Genomic DNA, 20,526 nt, shown 5'->3' with positions numbered 1-20,526 from the left:
CTTTCGCTCATCTCATTTCAGCCCAACTTTTAGATATTTTACTTAGATTCCCGCAAATTTAGACACTCACTCAATTTATATTTATCTTCTTGTTTGTATATAGTTAATTACAATATACATAAGTAGACTAATATTTATAACCGAATACTTGTTAGTTCAACTGGTAAGAAATGTTAACTTTCGGACAAATGATTGTGGGTCTAATTCTCTTTATTGATATATTGATGGGTAATTTATGATCTACAATTTTATAAGTATGTTTTGATTCGTGAAGGTGATCGAAGTCAATATTATTTAATTTTTTTTCTAACAAATGATAATAATAATAATAGTAGTAGTATTTGTGATTTTAATTAATTTAATGTGAGCCAAAATTTTATGTAAGAGCTTAATTAGTAATGCACGAAAAATAACTCCCAAGGACTAAGCTAACGAACACTGAATAAATCCTTTCTTTACATTAAAATATATAAACGAAGTGGAAGCAGCCCAATAAAGTGTGAATATAAATTAGCCCAAATCTCATGGCCCGGGAAAATAGTGCTAGGCAGCGAGCATTGATCCATTCTGTATAAATAAATAGTCAGGTAGAATTCTGCAACGATTCTTGACAACAATGGCGAAGAAGCAAGTGCCAGCAGAGAGAACCAGGAAGAAGAACAACTCCAAAATCCATATCAAAAGCAAGAGTAAAAACAAAAGCAGAAATTTCACCACCCAAAACAAAAGCAGAAACAAGATCAGGAAAACAGCCAATGATGATGCTTCCAGTGAGGAGACAGAAGTCCTCGTCGTGCCGTCATCGAGCACAGAATCTCAAAATGACGAAGTTGTTGGATCCAGCGAAGAGGCGGAGGAGGACGACGTAAGCGAAAGAAGCCCGAGTGATGAAGATGAGAAGGAAGAAAAGAAGAAGCCCAAAAGCATTAAAAAGAAAGGTAAAAGGAAGGATGTTAAAAATAAGGGAAAAAGGAGAAGTAGAAAAGCAGCAGAAGAAGAGGAGAAGAGGGAGAATGCGCTATATAGGTTCCCGATGAATCGGGTCAGTCGAATTATCAAGAGCGAGAATTCGGATCTGCGAATTTCGCAGGAGGCCGTTTTCCTCATCAATAGAGCTTCGGTATGCCTTAATATCACTCCTAATTTCGAGCATTAGGGTTTCTCTGCGGGCATGTTACTGTTTTTTGTGCGGGTATGATGTTCATCTAGAGCATTGTACAACATTCATATGTAATCGTGCAATGCGTGTCTGGTTTTCGCTTTATTCATATTCTAGTGATTTTAGGCTGAAGAATTTGAATTGAAGAAGCAGACTCATATAGTAGTGAAAGAAGCTGGAATAACATGTTTGGTTAATGACAAAAAAGAAATGCTAATTGTGAGACGAATTGATTGCCAACCTTTCGTTCTTTCTTGAATTTGATGTTTTTACTGAGGGCACGATGATGTGGAAGAGTGTGTTCTGTCTCCAGAACCAATATGTGTAGTCTGGATATGAGGTGAAGGAAATAGTTGCTGCCAATCACGTGAGATGTACTTGGTTTGCCATACAAGGTTAATGCACCCAGAATTTGAATGCGGTGAAGCTGCTTGGCTGAATGTTGGAGGTATAGTGCTTCGCTAGGTTTCTGATGCACTTTGGTGTTTGACTGGTGCAGGCAGTGTAAATGTGACAAGGTGGTGAGAAGTTGGGGTGAGGAAATAAATGATACTATCCTTGTTGTGTCTAATGTCATGCTACAAAGAGTCTTTAGAATTTCATTTGATATGATCTGGTCCTTTTGATCTTAGATACATGTTAAATGATTTTAGCAGTGCTAGAGTGTTCTCACTGAAAAGAAAAAAAAAACTACTTCGTTTAGGTGATTTCGAGTTCTTTTCACATGTGTTGACAAAGACAATATATGCTTTTCGTTGTTGGCAAATATGGTTGAGATGGAGCGACTTATGTGTTGCTTAGAGAGATGTGCGCATTGAATTCAAGTAGAAACTGACGCTGCTAGAATCTCCTAATATTTTTCTGTCCATTGACATTTAAAATTCCTCAGTATGTGCTATTGTTTCATTCTAATAGAGGATTTAGGAAATTAAATAGTAGCATAGATGATGAAACTAAGCTGGAATACCTTTACACTGATACCACTTAGAACTTCAAACCTTGAGGTAGTGACAACTTTATGATAGGGCCCACCAAACCGCACAAGATGTAGATTGCCTAGGACCCCTTATTCAGTAACTCTATCCATGTGTCTCTTTCCAAGCCGTCCTGGTGGATCATAGTCTCAAAGTGTAAATTTCTTCCGTCCTGGAAATGAATACAGAATGATGTTGAATTGTCTGTATTAGATTCTTTTTTTCCGTTCCAGTTGGACTGCTTCAGTCCTTTCTTTCTCTGTTTATCTTGTTCTTAACCTGTTTCTGCATGCGGGGCAATTATAAATAGCATATAAATGAATTTTGTAATACCATGTGAATGAATTTTGTACCTTTTTCATGAGACTTATAAGTGCAATGAAATTATAGCTGTTTGATCCTGATTGATTTATTTTTAACAATTGGATTGGGTACATGTAACCTTTCAACTAGTTGTAATGCGTGATAACAACCCAAAGTTACTGTGGATTTGATATTTAACTGTTTGGATTAATGTTGTTCGGAAAATTGTTTTTGCTGGTTCCAGGAGAAGTTTCTTCAACTGTTCTGCAGGGAGGCTTATGCTTGCACATTTCTTGATCGCAAAAACTATACTGCGTACAACCATTTGTGTACTGCATCTTCTCCTTTCTATTACTTTATTGGATCAATTTTGAAGCAATGCATGCCATTGACCAGACATATTTCTAATTATTATAGGTGTCCGTTCGTGCAGTAGTACATAAGTCTAGGTTCATTGAATTCTGCTGCTTGCTCTGTCCTTTCTTATATTATCTGCTGTGAAGATAAACCCAGGATCGAAAGTTTGGGAGGGCGAGGGTGAGGGTGGGCTGGGGTGGATAGTAGGCGAAAAAATTTGAACAACTTTTTGCCACAGTTGTAAAGTTAATTCTATTTTATTTTCTTAGACAAGGATAGCTAAAATACACCAAATAAAACTGTCTAAAAATATTTTATTTTTCTGCAAAGGATGTAGCAATTAGATATAAACATTTTCAAATTTCAACCCTGGAGCATGACGTTCATAAAATTCATCTACAATCAAATTTATAAGAAATTTCTCTGCAATTTCTCTTGCAATATATGGAGTCAAACTATTTGCAAAGGCAGCCCCGCACCCACATGCACTTACGGTTTTTTTCATAACATTAGCAAGCAAATGTTAGGAGTTCCGAGATTTACAGACCAATCTTTGCTTTCCATAAACTTTATAAGTGTCTCTAATTTAATGATGCTATTTTATGTATTATACAACATGGCAAAAGATTGTGCTCTTTATCTGCTGTTGTATCTCTTTCTTAATTGTCTTACTAGAAAATAGCTAGAATTCTTTAGTATGAAAAGGAATTAATCATAGTCATTATTGGCGATAGAGCCTTTTGTCAAGGGCACCTTTTCTTGGCCAGGTGCCAGCCTTAAGTAAGGCACTCACCTTGGTCTTGCATTGTGTCTTTTGTACAGGCTCAAGGTGCGTGTCTGAATAATGGCAGGTCTAGCACTATTTCTGGAATTGTCTCCTTTCTTACTTTTCCTTTTGTCTTCCTTTTCTGTGCTTCCCTATTCCTTGTCTTTTTTCTTCATTATCTTCTCATTTCATTTTCTTCTTTTTCAAGAATTAAAGTGCAGATCATTCCTTCTCCTCCTCCTCCTCCTTGTCTTCTTATTTTGTGTTGTACTTGCTTTTGTTTCTTTTGCTGAAAGCAATTACTGATCAGAGTCTTAGATAAGTTTGAACAGATGAAAGTGTTTGTATCTCATATTATTGCTCTAAGAAGTAGTGGTTGAAAGTTAGTACTGTCATATAAGTTAGTACTGTCATATTGTTCTTTAGTTCAGAAGATAGTTTGAAAATTTTGTTGAACTGGAGTGTTATTTGTTGAATACTACATTAACATGCAAATAAATGTGCTGAAATTTACAAAACAATCTCCATTTGAGTGATTAAATCTATGATATTTCTGTAATTAAGTTCTGAAATGAATGGGATTTTCTAAAACTAATTATTGCTTGCTGATAATTTATGAAGTACATTGTACATTTCCGCAAGTTACAAGTTATTTATTTATTTATTCTCTTTCTGGTCACTAGGTCTTGAAGAAACCAGTTAGAAGTTTTGTTAAGTGCTGAAATGCATGGAATTCATGTGTTTGAATCTATATCATGAATTGTTGATATTATAATACCTACTAAAACATGCAATTTTACGCCTACCTTTCATAAGTAGAGTTTCTGACTTGTGGGTAAGCATCAGGTACCACGTTGGGAATTTTACAACTATTATGTAGTTGGTGGGTGATTATGGTTGTTTGGCTGAATTCTATCATTCATGTGCATGGAGTTCTTCGACAAAGTTTCCAAAAACTTTTAGTGCAGTTAACCAGAATCTGTATATGAAATGTATGATGCCTGTGTTTTAAATGTTATAACACCTTCAAGTTGATATATTACTTGTAGCAAAAGGTCCCGTTGATTTGGTTTTTAATTCTGTATGCAGCATCAGTAGTCTCTAAGAGAAAGCGGTTTGATTTCCTCTCAGGTAGTTTCCTTTTGCCTATCAAGAACCTTTTTCAATTTGAACATCTCAATTCAACATTTTTTATCAGGCCATTATTTGTCAAATTTGTGTTGCTTATGTTGACATTGCGTGCACGTAGATTTTATTCCTGAGAAGCTGAAGGCTGAGGATGCTTTAGCAGAAAACCCAGAGGCTGAGAAATGACCCATATTTATTTTCAGGAGTTGAGAGTACACTCCAACAATTGTTTTGCAGGAACTGACTCAGTGTTGTCTTTCTAGGGGGTAATTCTGCATTTGCCGGTGGCCGTTTGTTGCAGAATTCTAAAAGATATATTCTGATTAGTGTTTCATTTTTCTTTATGAGCTTCATGCTCTGTTGTGGGTACTAATCTAGGAAGAGTAGCAAGCATCCTGAAGAGAAATTACCTGTATCTCTAGTCTTAAACATCCCCAGGAATGCTCACTTGTAGAAGACTGAAATTCATCAAAAATAGAAAAATTTTCCAGTGTACTTTACTGTGTGCTCTGCTTTGAAGTTGGGTTTTGGTCCGCCAGCAGCTTTGGGTTTATGATTTATATCTGTATCTCTTGTGGACATGCAATTTTCTTATGTAAAGATCAGATTCAATCTGGTGTTCTGACTGAAAGATCACTGGAGAAAGAGATAGCCGTCTGACTAACAAACGAATGATGTTTCCAGGGCTGGTTTACATGAAGTTCACAAGTTTCAGGTACATTTATGATTTTCATAACAGAGAATCAAAAGAAACTCATTGATTGTTCCAATGCTTGCTTAGATTCTAAGATACTATTGAATTGAAGAGATGCATTTCGAATTTCTCTTTCATAAAGCTTCTCTCTTGATGATGATCAAATCTTTTATCTGAATTTTGTATTGTTGACTTATGCTTTGGACATCACTATTTACTTTGTCATCAATCATTTGATTCAAATAGATTTACTACTCGTGGAATTCATATATTTTGTTTGAACAAATAAATGGAGAGAAAGTAAAACAGGACGCAGACTGAAAGTATCAGGCTAAAAAGGAAAATCGAAAGTGTAGTGAAAGTATCAGGCTAAAAAGGAAAATTGAAAATAATAATTCTGATTTTGATATATCATATTATTTATAAGTATACTTTCTCTCTAACTTTATTTTATCCTATTTGTCATCCCTTTTTCGTATAACCTTTCTTCCGTTTAAGATGGTGTATATATATATTATATATTATTTTTCTTCAGGCTGATATCCCCAGCAAAAACAATAAATAATATGTTTTTTTTTTGTTTCTTTCCTTAGTATGCTAAAGAGCTATAAATTAAATTAATGCACGAGTTTATTCTATTGTGTGATAGTAATTTACTCAAGGTCCTAGTCTAAAAAGTTAAAAATAAAAGAGTTAATTGATGATATTATTGAAAAATAATAATTTTTTGAGTTTGAATTTATTTTTAGGATAAATTACAATGGCTCCCTTGAGTTTTTGGTATAATTACACATAAATCTCATTGTTTGGAAATTATCAAACATCCCTTAATTTTAAAGGTTGTCCAACAGTTACCTCAATCGGTTGATCTTCGTTAGGTTTTTATTCATTTTTTGTGATTGACTAATGAAAATGTCGATGTGGATTAAGAATTATACCTCTATTTTTGTTAACTTTTTTATGAACTAAGTGAATACTTTTTTATATATTTTTTAAAAAATTTCATCCACCTCATCAGTTTTTTTTTTTTTGCAATTTTTAATTTTTTTAAAAATAACTACAATAAAAAAATTGATAATTTCATATTTTTATTCAAAGATTATATAATTTTAGGGTAAATAGCAATTTACTTTTCGATGATACCTATGAAAATATAACAATTTACCTCCCTGTACTTTTTAAAATGAATCAATTTACCTCCTTATACAGGGAGGTAATAAGGAGGTAAATTGGTTCATTTTAAATTAAAAATACAAGGATGTAAATTGCTATTTATTTTTTCATAAGGAGATAATTTGCTCATTTGCGATATCACAAGGGGTTGCTTGCATTTTTCCCAAAAATTTTATCAAATTTTTTAAATATCGACGAAGTATTCATAATTCTATTAAATTTCAAAAGATCAATGTAATTACCTTTATTTTTATTGTATCAAAGAAAGAAAAGTATTAAAAATTTTCTTTGATTTGAATCATGCCAAACAATTTAAAAACTCAATTAAAGTATCACTTTTCCTCTATACGACAAAATTTACTTTCCCTCCCCTTTTTTCCTTTCCACTTTCGGCCCTTCTCATCAAATCAAACCATAGTCTTAATTATTAGTATTTTTCCAACTTTTTGCTTGTTACTATGCCACTTATCTTTTATGTTCTGTAATAAAGTCGAGTTCTCAAGATTTTATATAAGAGGTCTTGGCTCTTGAATTTAAGTCTCCTACAAAATATGGATATTTTATAATTTTAAAAAAATATGCATTTAAAATTATTTCATTAGATTCAAAATGTGATAAGGATAAATATTAGATATAGACGATAGTTCCAATAAAGTTTAGTTTTTGAACAAAACTTCATTTTTATTTATTTAATCAATTACAAAATTGAACAAAAAATTTGTGGAAAATCTTAGTATATTATTTGATGAAACGGAGATGTAACTGATTACGTTTTGAACTCAAAAGACAGTCAGATTTGTTACCATATGATTATAAGTATATGGAATCATAATGGGGAAATTAAGGTATATGAAACATTAAGCGGATCATATGCTTCCGTTTCTTGGTCCAAACCCATCAACGTTGGATAGGTTTTTCCCCATGCGTTTTCTTAAGGTTTTTGACATTTTTCATCCAACTGACGTTTATTGATTGATATGTAAAACCTTGACGCCTCTTAGATTAAAGGCTTTTTGTTAATAAAAATTATCATTACAAATTTCCTCCAAAATTGGGACGATATACAGATAAGGTCGTTGTAGTTTATCAAACTAATAGAAAATTGTTGTACACCTTATGTGTATGCAAAATTATTTAAAATAAAAATGCTTATATAAATTGTATTAATAGATAAATGAATGCCTAAAGTATATATAAAATAATAAGTTATATGTTTTGAGTAAACAAAAATCGGCATAAGTTTGTGAACAATATTTTGGTCTCTTTTTCATAAAATCAGAATGTGAACATTATTTATATATTAGTTTTGTTCCAAACAATTTTGATTGGATGCTTGGTCAGCAAAATCCAAATTTAAAAAGCTCTAATTTCGTCTACGTCAATAACCTCCGGCGAGTTATAGAAATTTGGTGGCTTGGGTCCTAAAATTGTACAAAATTACTAAATTACGGATTAGTTTATTGCTAGTCTTAGGGAAAAATAGCATTTGTTGTTATGTAACGAAAGGCTTTACTTTTGGTCTCATTGTTCACGTTATTCTTACTTTTTTAAAGTTATGGGATTAAAAGTGAGATTCTCATAACCAATCGGACTAAAAATGTAAAAGCCCTAACAGTCACGAGCTAAGCATATGGCATTTTTCATTAATATATTTTAATAGAAAGGTGTCATGAGACCAAAAGTATTACTTTTTAGAAGTTGGGGAATCAAAAATAAGAATATCATAACCAATAAGACCAAAAGTGTCAATAAATTATGGAACTACGAGTCGTAAAATGACAATCCTAAACATACATGCCAGTAAATACAATTTAGCCAATTGCATAGAATTTAAAAATTACAAGCTTAAAATTACTATGCTCAGTATAATTGATTGTCCTGGTATATGTCATTCCCTATTCTTACAGGTTCAATACACAGTTTCTCCGATTTCTTCCTTGACGTGCAGCCGACGCCTCCAGTCATCAGCCTAGTCGATGGACCGACGCAATACCCGCCCATCAACGAGCAATACTGCGGGCCATTAGATTAGGATTTTATTGCAATTTTTTTAGATTATTCAGATTTGTAAAATCTACAACATTTTTTAGGTTTATTAATTAATTAATTTTCTTTTCAAAAATATTTTTAATAAAATATTAAAAAATAAAAATAAGAACAAATTTATTTTAAATACATGAATTTATTTGGGACAAATTTTGTAATGGTGAACCACTGATAAGTAATAAAGATGATAAACCACCAATAAGTAACATGGATGGTAAACCACCCGTAAGTAACAGCGATTGTAAAATCTGTCCAACTCGAACTGGGGTTCGGACCTATCTCGAATGGGGTAGATTTTAAAGCTTTAAATAGGTCTTAAGATGGGTTTGAGTCTTAGTGGCTGGACCCGAACCAGTCCTAAAACCAAGCCCGAACTCACCCCGATTGGAGCAGGTTTTGAAGCTTTAAACAAGTCTTTGGACGGGTCCAAATCTTAGTGATCTGGACCTTGACCTATCCCAGACCAACCCCACAAATATGTTTTTAAATTTTATATATATTTATACATATATAAAAAGTATGTGTAATTTATTTATACTTATATATATATAGTAAATAAACTTAATATTTTCATAAATTAAAATAATGATATAAATAGTTTATAAAAGTTAATATTTATATAAGTAACACATATTATATAATTTTTAATATTTTAATGTCTGAAATATGCAAATATAAATTTATTAAAAAAACATTAACCTTTTAATAGTATTATTATCTTATATGCATAAAGCTTTGGTAGTACTATTTTTAAAAAATATATATTTTTTAATATTTTGAAAATATTAACTGGGACTACAGGGTCCAACCCGATGGGTTCTAAATTTGGATCTGGTCTCGGGTTCTGGATTTTCTTTGGTGGATAGATCTCAAGTTTTGGCAAATCTGCTGCAAACCTATACCGTTGTCATGTCTAAATAATTAATAAATTATTTTAGAAATGGACTTTGCGACACATGTAGTTTCAAAATGAATCTCACCTTTAGAGAATGTCTCAGACGACGTTACCCACGGAACACTATCTCAAATTTTTTGATGCATTTTCCGACGATTGTGCCATTGGAAAACCACGTTAAAAAGTAATGGCGACCTTTTTTTGTTACGAATTTTCCATCGGAAAACCAACATTTGATTTTCCATTCCCTTGACGGACATTCGGACAACTTAGATGGAACCATCTGAATTCCATTAAAAACTTTCCGACGGACGTCTTCTAGCATCGGGATTGTTTTCCGACATTGCTTTTAGAGGCGGATACTCTTCACTCAGTAAGTCATCGCTAATTCTGTCCAAACAAAAAAAAAAAAAAAACATCATACTGTTGGCAATGTCCTCGTAACTTCCGTCGCTAATACGGGCTCTTTTTGTAATGTACATATAAGGTGCAAGTCACTTGTATATTCAAATTTATAGCTATAGTTGAAGAGCGGTAAATGTAAATAAAGGAGGTCTGCGGAAGGAATAATCCCTTAAACGGAAATGGAGATGCACAACAGTATTACACCACTACCCTGAATGAGCACATTATTCACAGGCTCACAAAGTTTTGTGGTCCAGATATAAAAAAACCCTAGAAACAACAATTAATGCACCAAAACTTTCTACATGCAGTAACCCCAATTTCTGCCTTGTGATTCCCTTCTCACTTTTTGTCATGTCTTCGGACGTGCAGTGGACCCTCAGCTCCCCCCACTCCACCCCCTCTGACAGTTCACAAGATCTCTTCTGTTTCCGACTCTTGCAGCAGCTGTCCAGTACTCTTATGGAAGCTTTTTGTCTTGTAATTTAACCTTAATTAACCTCCCTTTTAATGTCCCCCCTGTAACTCTAAATTTTACCACTTGGATAGCTCAGTGATTTCTGCTGTAATGGCCCATGGAAGCAAACTGATCAAAATTTTCTTGCAAGAAACGCCGGCTTTGGTTTTCGTTTTCGTTTTCGTTTTCTCCCATTCCAAGAAAATCCCTGGTGAGACTGTTTTCAGCTTCAGATTTGGAAGCCATGAATCCACTTAAATTATTGTCGTTCTCTCCTTTCCCAAGATTCCGATGAATTTCGTTTCTGGTTTGGTTGAAAGAGCTGAAGCTGCCGAGACTGGGAAGAGGAGAGCTCATGAGCCCAAAACCAGTGGCAAAGATTGCAGAACTGGTGCTCCTGGTTGACCCTATTTGAGCTGCTTTCTGTAGTAATGCAGTAGCAGACATGGGAGCTGGTGGGGGGTTGGTTGCATGCTGACTCTGGTTGTTACTGTAATAAAGTGAACTTATGGCTTCAGACAAATTTCCTTTGTTTTCTTCTTCCTCTCTTGGTACTGATCCAGGCCATGCAGATGACGATGAAGCATTAATGTTGTTCCCACCTGCAAGTGATTCCTGTTGTCCTCTACTCAACCACTGAGTCTGTGAAGAAGCCATTTGAACCAGTTCTGCAGGCAAGCAGCTGGCTGGAGTTGATGATACCAAGAAACTAGCATTGGAACTGCAACTTGGATTTCCAATGGGGTTGAGATGATGAGAATTTGCATGGTCTAGCCACATTGGGAGCCTGGATTTCTGCAAATCAAGATTGAGCTGATTTTCTGATTCGAATCCCCTAATTTCTGTCCTAAACACCCCAGAAAAACGGGAGCTTCCAGCATTTTGAAGATTGTTTGGCCCCCCACTCATCAATTCATCATGACTTCTCACGTTCAAATTTGCAGATGGAAATGGAGTAGTTAATCCTGCATTTTCTTGGGCTAATGCATCACAGAAGGCTCTATGTGTGATAAAGCTATCCTTTCTGTTTGATAAAAATTAACACAAATTAACAAAACTCAGTTCCACCAAAAATACTACTCTTAATCAGTTATTTGTTAATTATATCATACTCCAGTCTCATTCAATTCTTGATATATATGAATATTAATTCTTTAATAATTAAGTATTATACAAAATGAGAGGGAGAAGTGTATGTAGGACCTGGAGAAGATAGTTCCGCAGTCGCACTTGTATTCTCTAGTCCCACAGATTTTACTATGAGCTTTCCAATCAGACTGGACAGCGTACTTCTTGGAGCATTTCTCACACTTCCATTTCTTCTCGCCATGTTTTCTGCTGTAATGTTTCTTGATTCCTGTCAAATCCCCGAGTGCCCTTGAAGGGTCATGATGAACACATGTTTTTTCAGGGCAAATATAGACTTTCTTCCTCACTACTTCTTTGTTGGTTCTTTGCTTGAGCTTCCATGGAAGATTGTGGCCTCTCCTGTGTAGCTGCAGGTTCTGGTCCCTCTGAAAACCCTTGTTGCAGATTTCACAGACGAACCTGTTTGTTGCCATCAGGGACTTTGGAGATAGCGCTATCACTTCTGCATCTGGATCTGCATGCACACAGAATTAACAAAATCAATCTCCTTTATGCTTCCATCTCAAAAGAAGATACAAGATAGCTACAAAACACACACACACAAAGCCACCTGACACATATATACATGTATGTGTATGTGTGCTTGCCTGGTGTTCCTGGAAGATTCCTTTTCCTCTTGGATGGATTTGAATTAGGGTTTGGATTAGTACTAGGGTTGGGGTTGGGAGCTTGAACGAAGCCTCTCATGGAAGCAGCAGGATGAACTGAGGGAAGCCCATCACCTGCAGACATCATCTTTGTCGGGCTAAGCTAAAAATCTCCGGAAACTTGAACCATAAACAGTAAGGAGAAACCAAGAATCAAGAGAGTAGAAGAGGAGATTAAAAGCTCAAAAGCTGATGCAGTTAGGTGGTATTCAGGCAGAAAAAAACAAGGAATTTGCTGAAAATAGATAATGCCCTGATGAAGAGTTGTAGAGTGGTTTCTTTTCCCTCAAATTTTTTTTTTTTAAAAAAAAAAAAAGGAGAAGTACTACAAAGAACCTAACTGGGGTACGTCAGTGGAGTTTGTTTCGCTGAGATTTTTCTTTCCTTGCATGTTTTTTTTCTTTAATTTGCCGATAAACAAAAAGAAAAGAACTCCATATACGATGAAACCTCCTAGCTAGCAGCCGCAGGTAGCAGCTCAGTGGGGGAGAGTTAATGTTTCTCTCTCTTCTCTTTCTCTCTCCTTATCTCTCACACGTACGGCTGCTGAGTCCTATACTCTGAAAATCTCTCAGCTATAGACTCATCAGCCTGCACCTTATACTCCAACTTTAACATTCTTCGCTTACCACCAGAATAATTCAGTCTCATTTGTAAGAGGGAATTGAGATTGTAGGATGAATTAATGATTTTCTCGAGGAATTAAGTATTTGTGGAGAATGTGTCGACATAGTACAAGCAGCTGTCAACATTATAAAAACATTGACTTTTTCATGCACGGTAAATGACCACAACTTAATATTGTAGTAAATTAATAATATTAACTAAGGTCAAACAAACTTAATACAATTATATAAAGGAAAAAGAAATAAATAATTAAATAAAAACTAATTATCAATTAATATAAAATTTTAAAAAAATAGAATAAATTAATTATCAATTGAAGAAAAATTTTGACTTTACAAAAAATTAGTGCGGCAATATCATTAATTGTCATTTATGAGTGTGGGGGGCGTTTCTCTTTTATATTAGTATAGATATAGTAATTAATTGTAGGGACAATTACAATCCATTCCCATGAGGTTTGACATAATTATACGTAGATCCCCTATGGTTTGAAAATGACATCTAGCACCCTTGATATTTTCTTTCGTCTAATAAATAAGTCCCATGTAGTTCAGAAAAATTATAGAATACGAAAAATCATATTTCTTCTAGTGCAAATAGAATATTATAGTTGAATAATCAAGTCCATGGAAATTTATAAAGGAAAAAAATATAATTTTATTCCTGTAAGTTATGGGGGTGGCATTATTGGTCCTATGCGGATTATTTTTTTTAATTTAGTCTTGTAACTTTAAAATTTTGACAATATTTAGTTTCATATGATTTGCACATAACCCAATTAAGTTGTAATTTTAGCCTTATATAAATTAATTCGTGCAAGACAAATTAAAAATGACAACTAGATCTTCTTAAGTTACAGGATTAAATTTGCATTTTAATTTGGTCATGTGTAGGTTACATGTAATTTTTGGATAAATTTGTCGAATGATAACTAAAATTACCAAAATTTTAAAGTTATATGACAAAATATAAAAAATTAATTCCTGCAGGATTAAAAATGCCACCCTATAAATTATAGGACTAAAATTGCACTTTTTCCATTTATAAATTAAGTTCAAGATAAAAATATGTTTTTTTGGTTGTACATTCTGAATATCTTATATTTATTATGATTAAGTTTCAATGATAACACCATTTTTTTTAATAGTATAAAAAATTTGGCTTAATTGCAACTTTTGTTATATATATGTAGAGGTGTGGCAGTTTTGATTTCGTAAAAAATTGATTTGATTATATATATATATATATATATATATATAGTCCACCAAAGTTGTCAATTTTGATGGATTGATGAGGTCTTTTTTTCATCAAAATTTTAGAATTTCCAATTTTATGTCCTCACGTGATATGCATGTGAAAAAATGCGACAGAGTTTTGAAAATTCTAGCAAAAAGAGTTTCCAATTCACGTTAATTGATAAGTAATTGACTAAATTATCAAATCAACTTTACACCAACCTATAAAGCTCCCTCAAATCCTCAGTATATGTAGGATGAAAGTTACAATGAAGCCTAAATATTTTTAAATCTGGGAACTGCTCAAATATAGTTATAAAAAAATTAGAAAAATATATATAACTAGCAAAATTCGAAAATTTTGACTCAAAGTAAAATGATGGGACAAATTTAACTTACTAAAATGGTAGACTACTTTGAAACTCCAAGCTTCTACTTTTGGTCAATTTCAGTTACAAGACAAATCTCGTTTATGTGTATGTCCACTTACTAATTCATCAATGTATTAATTTTTTCAATGTTTCATGGCTACTTAATTTTATAAAATTTTTATAAGATTATAAGACTTAATTGCTCAAATTCAAATATCATTTTAATTACCTGATAGTTTATAATTATGAACTGAATATTTTACCCATAAAAGATGACTCAAAGAAAGACATTTGAGTACACAAATGTAAAAAAGTAAAAGTTATAGTAAAAGATAGAATCAAACATAAGATCACAAAAAGGTTAGAGAAAGAAAAGTGGATAGGCTTTACAGCCACCCTCCTATATATACACTCAAAAATAATTATCTCATTATTGTTTTTGGACCATTTCTCCCCCCCCCCCCCCCCCACACACACAAATATAAAACTACACTTGTTATTAAAATAGAAATATTCCATATATTGATGAGATTCGAGCACATAATTTTAGAGTCATAAGATCTCAATTTTATTAATTAAGCTAGACCGCCAATATGTCCACTTAAATAGAAACGAAAAAATAAGAGAGAAAAATATAAAGTCATTTGAAAGTCTTTTTTTCTTTCTGGTATGAGTCTAATTATGAGTTGAGCAAGAGGGGGTTGGCTTTCTCCCTTTTAGTACTTAATGTTGTCTATAGTATAAGAATCATTAGACTTGTCTAGCTACACTAAAATTACACTTTTAGTTCCATAGGATTGGGGTTCAAGACTTATAGTCGATCCTCTATTTTATGAGTTTTTCAAAATAGTCCAAAATTGAAAAAACTCGATGCATTTAGTACTTACTTTACGAAATTTTCAAAATATTTTCAAATTGAGAAAATTCAACACATTTGGCCCTCTGTTTTACGGAATTTACTGGACTAAATGTGTCGAGTTCTCAATTTTGAGATCCTTTTGAAAATCTCGTAAGACTAAATATATATGTCGAGTTATCTTAATTTTTGAATCATTTTAAAATTTCATAAAGCAAATAATTAAAAATGTTGAACTATCTATCATATAAGACTAAAAATATAATTTCACCTACCGTCAAATTGTTCCTTATAAATTGATTGTTATTGAGAAATATGACCGTGTATCATCTGATAATACAATTATAATTTTTTATAAGAAAAAAAAAAGTCAATGGTAATAACTAACGTAAGTACAAAGATGTTAATTTACCGAAAACGAAACATTATATAAAGATATCTAATGAAAAATGCTGTTGTAAAACTCTGGACGTACATTATTTTGTTATTTTTACTTTCATTTCAAATTAAACATACCTAATTATCATTAATTATATGTATTAAGTGGGAGATTTTTTCTAACTACAATTATTTTTATAATTTTAATAGCGACAACGATTATATAAGAATTATTGGTGGTAATTAATGATAAAACAATGATTATAAAATTATTATAAATAATTAGTAACATGTATAATGATAATTAGTGACAACTTAGTGAAAATACTTATATTTTGTGGGCATATAAAACTCATCTTTTCGATATAAATATGTCAGTAATTATTAATAATGACAACTAATATGATGCCAATATTTCATAAATTGATTTTCTGTACCCTAAGAGTTCTGAATATAGATATAAAAGTAGGATACATATGTTTGTGATGCAGGAATAATCTTACAAAGGTCGTATCCAATCTTCTTCTGGTGACAAATGTTGGATCTATTTTATAAAATTAGATTTTTTTATGAGCCGGTCATGGTGCCTTCAAATCCCTAATATGTATGGATTCACCACGGTCATTCAATTATTTTGGTATATGTTGTTCACGTGAAATCGTACAGTTGGACGGCACATATAAAATATCACCCTTCATAAACCAGATATAACTTTTACTCCTTAACCATTTACGGCCTTTATATTTATCTTTTACATTCCACCTGACTTAATCACTGAAATGAAAACTTTTTCAATATAATTTTAACATCGACTTATTTTGTAGGTTTTTCAACTGAGAGATTCAATATGCATTTTGCAGATTATTGATAAAAATCAATCACTTATATTCGATCTAAAATATTTAGCTGTTTGAAGAATCCAACTGGAGGTATGCAAGACAAGAGATGATTGTACCTCTTCCCCGAGATGTCGCTCTAGCCCACGAGACACTCACGTCCCTCTAAAAGTTGGGAGGAGGGGGGGGAATCTTATGCTTTTCATGGGGCCCCCTTGTTCAGGAAGATTGGCCTTTGGACGTAGGAATATATTATGAATTTGTTGCGTGTTCAAATTTTGAAAATATATTTAAGGATGGAAAAAATATTTTTAAAAGTATTTAGGTAAGCTAGAAATTCAATTAGCCCTATAAAAAGAACCCATGAGAATAATATTAAAAAAACCTCAATTTTGTGACGTTCCTAGAATTTAATTGATAATTATTAAAGAATTTAAATTTATATAAATAAATTATAGATTGAAATTAAGTTATAATAAAACTTCGCGCGATACGGGGGACGCAGAATGCTTGGACTGTGATCAACGTTGAGGTTTCATTTGGAGCTCCAAAGCCCCGCCAAAGGCAGTATTGTTTACGTGGAGGAGTGTGCACGAAGCGCTGCCGACCACTGTGCAATTAAGGCGTCGTGGAATTAGGTTAGTTGATGGCTACGGGTGCTGTGGCGCGACGACGGAGGATGTGGTGAATGTTCTCTTCTTCTGCAGCCTCACACGACTGGTTCGGGCCATTTTCGGGCTGCCTTGGAAGTCTGTTGACTGTGTCCTTGCTAGCACGGAAGGCTGGTTCCGAGAGGTCCACCGAAAGGTGGGACGGTGGGATCGGGATCTCTTTCTCACTATCTGCTGGACGATTTGGCGGGCACGAAATCAAAGGCTATTCTAGGGTAGAAATCCGCCCAGGACATAAATTTGCAGGCTAGACGGTTCATTGAGGATACTAGGACCTTTCTTATGCAATGAAGGGGGTAAATTGGTTTAGTTGAGTTAAGTTGTGCAGTTTGTTTTTAGCATTGTTAGTACTTTGTTGAATGTTTTGACTGTTTGTAATGCATTCAACCGAGTTTCTTTCGAAATTCATGAGTAGTGTGCGGAGGGACAATTCAATTTATGGGGCTGCTGATTTTAAGACAGAAAATTTGAGAATCGATAGCCCAATACATCGTTAGCCCACTTATGGAACGTATACAGCCCTCTTGCCTACTCATTTACACTAAACTAGTTTTAGCGCACACACTCCGAGTTGATAGAGTTTTTAAAATATTTTATAAGATATAAATTTTTTAAAATATTTAAAAATATAACTTTAACAAAATTATTTAATAAATTTTCTTAATAGTTTGTATATATGATTTTTTCCAAAATAATTTTCTAAGTTCTTTAAAGAAGAGTAAGTGCACATCTTTTTTTATAAGATCTTCTCTGAGGTTTTTTAATTCTAACTTCCAAGAGACAAAGCTAACACTCTCACAATTTTAATTTTAATTTTCATATAATTTACTTTTTTTCCTCAAAGCAAAAAATAAAAAATTATTTATATGAATTTGAATCCTAATAATGTGATGGCTTGGTTGTTGATTATTATAAAATGAAGAGCTTATTATGCTAAAAAATCTAATATTTTATAAGTTTCAATATCTTATTTATTCAAACACTTTAAGAACTTAATTTTGAGATAAGATTTAATATTTTTAAACCCTTAAAACATCTTATAATAAATATAAAACTTATAAAATGTTTCAAATAAACTAATACAGCAGTACTTATAAAACTCGTACACAAAGGTTATTATATAAACTTATTTGAATTTTCCTGTATTTGTTTTAAATAAAAGTCCACAAACAATATGTGGAAAATTTAATATCTTGACAACAATATTTTATTAACTCTTCAAATATTTAAATAAAAATCGACAATATGTGGATTTAAGTTCAAGTTATTTAGTCATGTAAATTTGAAATTCTAGCAATTTTGTTCTCTTTTTGGCAGCATATATAGTCAATATAATTGGGTAAAACACAAGTCATATGCAATTTTTTAGTCCAATTAATTAAAAAAAACTGAAATTATAAAAATTCTAAAGTCACGAGACTAAATTATTGAAAAAACTATCAAAGTGTTGCTTAGAGGATGGTGGTCGCCACTTATCCAAACATACACGACTAAAACTATATTTTTTTTCGTATTTTAGACCTTATAGATTTCTCATCACGAGGGTGCTGCTAGTGATTTATAAAATTAATTTAACTATTAAAGTATAATAATATACTCTTAATATTTCTTCACAAATTAATTAACATAATATCAATACAATTGTAATTATAACAAATATTACTATTTTAACATTTAGCAATCATAGTAAGATTATAAAAAGAAAACACTATGCAAGAATAAAATAATTTGATAATTTCACACTTATTTGCACATCATCATACTATACATTATAAGTGGACAATAATTTTGGGACACGGATTAAAGTGCAATCATTCTGCTATGCTGACAGATATATTTTATTTATTATCATCATAACTCAGAGAAATTGGGACAGATAAACAACAGATTAATTGATTAGCTGCAACAATTTGCAGGGAAAAAAACAAGGGAAATCTAAAGAGCAGTTACGTTGATTAATCAATCAAGGGGTAGCTGATGTGTTCAGGAGCGGCGTTGCTCCGCCCTGGTCATGACCAAATCAAGCCTCTAATGACTGTGGAGGGGGCGGCGGTGAAGAGGAGAGCCAGGCAGGGACCGGAGGCGGCGGTTGGCGGGCTCACGTCGGCCGTCACCGGGGAGTAGTTCCTGGTCGTCAGCACAGACGGAGGAGTAGCGTTGAGCTATGGCAACAGATATGAGAAGCACACCTAAACAAAACAAAGCGTAGAATTGCCTGCTCATCTTCCCCACTACCCCTCCCAAAATAGCCATCTCCATTAATTGATTCCTCTCTTCTCCTACCACTCACAAACTGATTTTACTTGTAAAACCCTTTTCTCATAAGTCACTATTATGCTCTCTCTCTCTCTATATATATAGTGGTTAGGTGTCGGCATACATATATATATATATACACATATAGGATAAATTAAAATTATCTTTCGTGATGTTCGAAATTTTCACATAAGTTCTTGTAATAAATAAAATATTATTTATTTTTCTATATTTTTTTTTAAAAAAACAATGATAATTTACCCTATATATTGGGTAACTGAGAGACCCAGTGACTCCCAAACAGATATTGTCCATTTAGTTTCCTTTATAGCTGTAAAACGACGCTATAACATTATTGCACTAATTTATTAATTGTCTATGCTTAAATTAGTTTTATTATTATTATTTTAAAATATAAAATATTATTTATTATATATACAGAAAAATATTGTACTACGTTAGTAATTTATAATTTGAAGGGCATATGATATGAGGCACTTGGAGTTGAGTTCAATTTTCTCCATAAATAATTTTGTGAATGATTTATACTTTGAAGATTATTGCCGTATCCAGAGAATGAAGCCGCACAAATTCTTTATGAGAAAAATAAAAAGTATATGTATAAATGAGGGGACAATCATTCAATCTGAAATGGGCAGCAGTAAACAAGGGGCAGCAATGGACAAGGAGGGCGGGGCGGCAAACAGGCAGCAACGATTTTGCTAATTAAAAATGTTGAATTTCAGTTTTGCCCCATTCAAATATATCTTTCTTATATTTTGCCTCTCTATATTATAAAAAATATACATTCTGCCCCGTCTAGCTAAGAAAATACAATAGCTTTACCTCTTCTATTTCTATGTATTTAGGGAAATTTGAAAAATTATATAATTGCATTTAATTTCTGCTTAGTTTTTGTTTAATATATTAATGTGTTTCTCAATCAATATAGATCTTTGTTAAATAATTAATAGCTACAAATTACGATAATATCTGAAAACACTTTAAAATCAAATTAAGTTACTTGTGCCTATTCATGCAGTAATTAGAAAAAAATTTATAAAATGCAAAATATTCTCTTCTCTAACAAATTTTACAAAATGGTCCGGTACATTATTAAAACAGATATTTAATAACCCATAA

General features: G+C 32.7%; 2 protein-coding genes across 4 annotated transcripts; one reads left to right on the top strand and one right to left on the bottom strand.

Annotated features, from left to right (window-relative positions):
- Nucleotides 1-532: 532 nt before the first annotated feature.
- On the top strand, nt 533-5,182 carry NF-YC10 (nuclear factor Y, subunit C10). Of its 2 annotated transcripts, XM_020696604.2 has the most exons (5): nt 533-1,120; nt 2,681-2,765; nt 3,616-3,644; nt 4,649-4,690; nt 4,809-5,182. In XM_020696604.2, the coding sequence occupies exons 1-3, from the start codon at nt 617-619 to the stop codon at nt 3,636-3,638; spliced, it is 612 nt and encodes a 203-aa protein (XP_020552263.1). In that variant the 5' UTR covers nt 533-616; the 3' UTR covers nt 3,639-3,644; nt 4,649-4,690; nt 4,809-5,182. The 2 variants fall into 2 exon arrangements, with proteins under 2 accessions (XP_020552263.1, XP_011089889.1); XM_011091587.3 differs by lacking the exon at nt 3,616-3,644 and having other exon boundaries at nt 535-1,120.
- A 4,867-nt stretch (nt 5,183-10,049) lies between these two features.
- On the bottom strand, nt 10,050-12,834 carry LOC105170705 (zinc finger protein JACKDAW). Of its 2 annotated transcripts, none has more exons than XM_011091586.3 (3): nt 12,094-12,834; nt 11,561-11,960; nt 10,050-11,381 (listed from the first exon to the last, which is right to left on the bottom strand). In XM_011091586.3, exons 1-3 carry the CDS (start codon nt 12,239-12,241, stop codon nt 10,451-10,453), a joined length of 1,479 nt encoding a protein of 492 aa, XP_011089888.1. In that variant the 5' UTR covers nt 12,242-12,834; the 3' UTR covers nt 10,050-10,450. The 2 variants fall into 2 exon arrangements, with proteins under 2 accessions (XP_011089888.1, XP_088740467.1); XM_088884341.1 differs by having other exon boundaries at nt 12,072-12,206.
- Between the last annotated feature and the right edge of the window lie 7,692 nt (nt 12,835-20,526).

Source organism: Sesamum indicum, linkage group LG9 (assembly GCF_026168435.1).
Source record: "Sesamum indicum cultivar Baizhima isolate 11 linkage group LG9, ASM2616843v1, whole genome shotgun sequence".
NCBI lineage: Eukaryota > Viridiplantae > Streptophyta > Magnoliopsida > Lamiales > Pedaliaceae > Sesamum > Sesamum indicum.
This window is presented reverse-complemented; position numbering and strand designations above follow the sequence as displayed.

Coding starts and splice junctions, on each gene's coding strand:
- NF-YC10 (XM_011091587.3), top strand. CDS start 617: ATGGCGAAGAAGCAAGTGCCAGCAGAGAGAACCAGGAAGAAGAACAAC. Junction 1,121..2,680: donor TCCTCATCAATAGAGCTTCG/GTATGCCTTAAT, acceptor TGCTGGTTCCAG/GAGAAGTTTCTTCAACTGTT. Junction 2,766..4,648: donor TACTGCGTACAACCATTTGT/GTACTGCATCTT, acceptor TTCTGTATGCAG/CATCAGTAGTCTCTAAGAGA.
- LOC105170705 (XM_011091586.3), bottom strand. CDS start 12,241: ATGATGTCTGCAGGTGATGGGCTTCCCTCAGTTCATCCTGCTGCTTCC. Junction 11,961..12,093: donor GAATCTTCCAGGAACACCAG/GCAAGCACACAT, acceptor GTGTGCATGCAG/ATCCAGATGCAGAAGTGATA. Junction 11,382..11,560: donor TGCGGAACTATCTTCTCCAG/GTCCTACATACA, acceptor TTTATCAAACAG/AAAGGATAGCTTTATCACAC.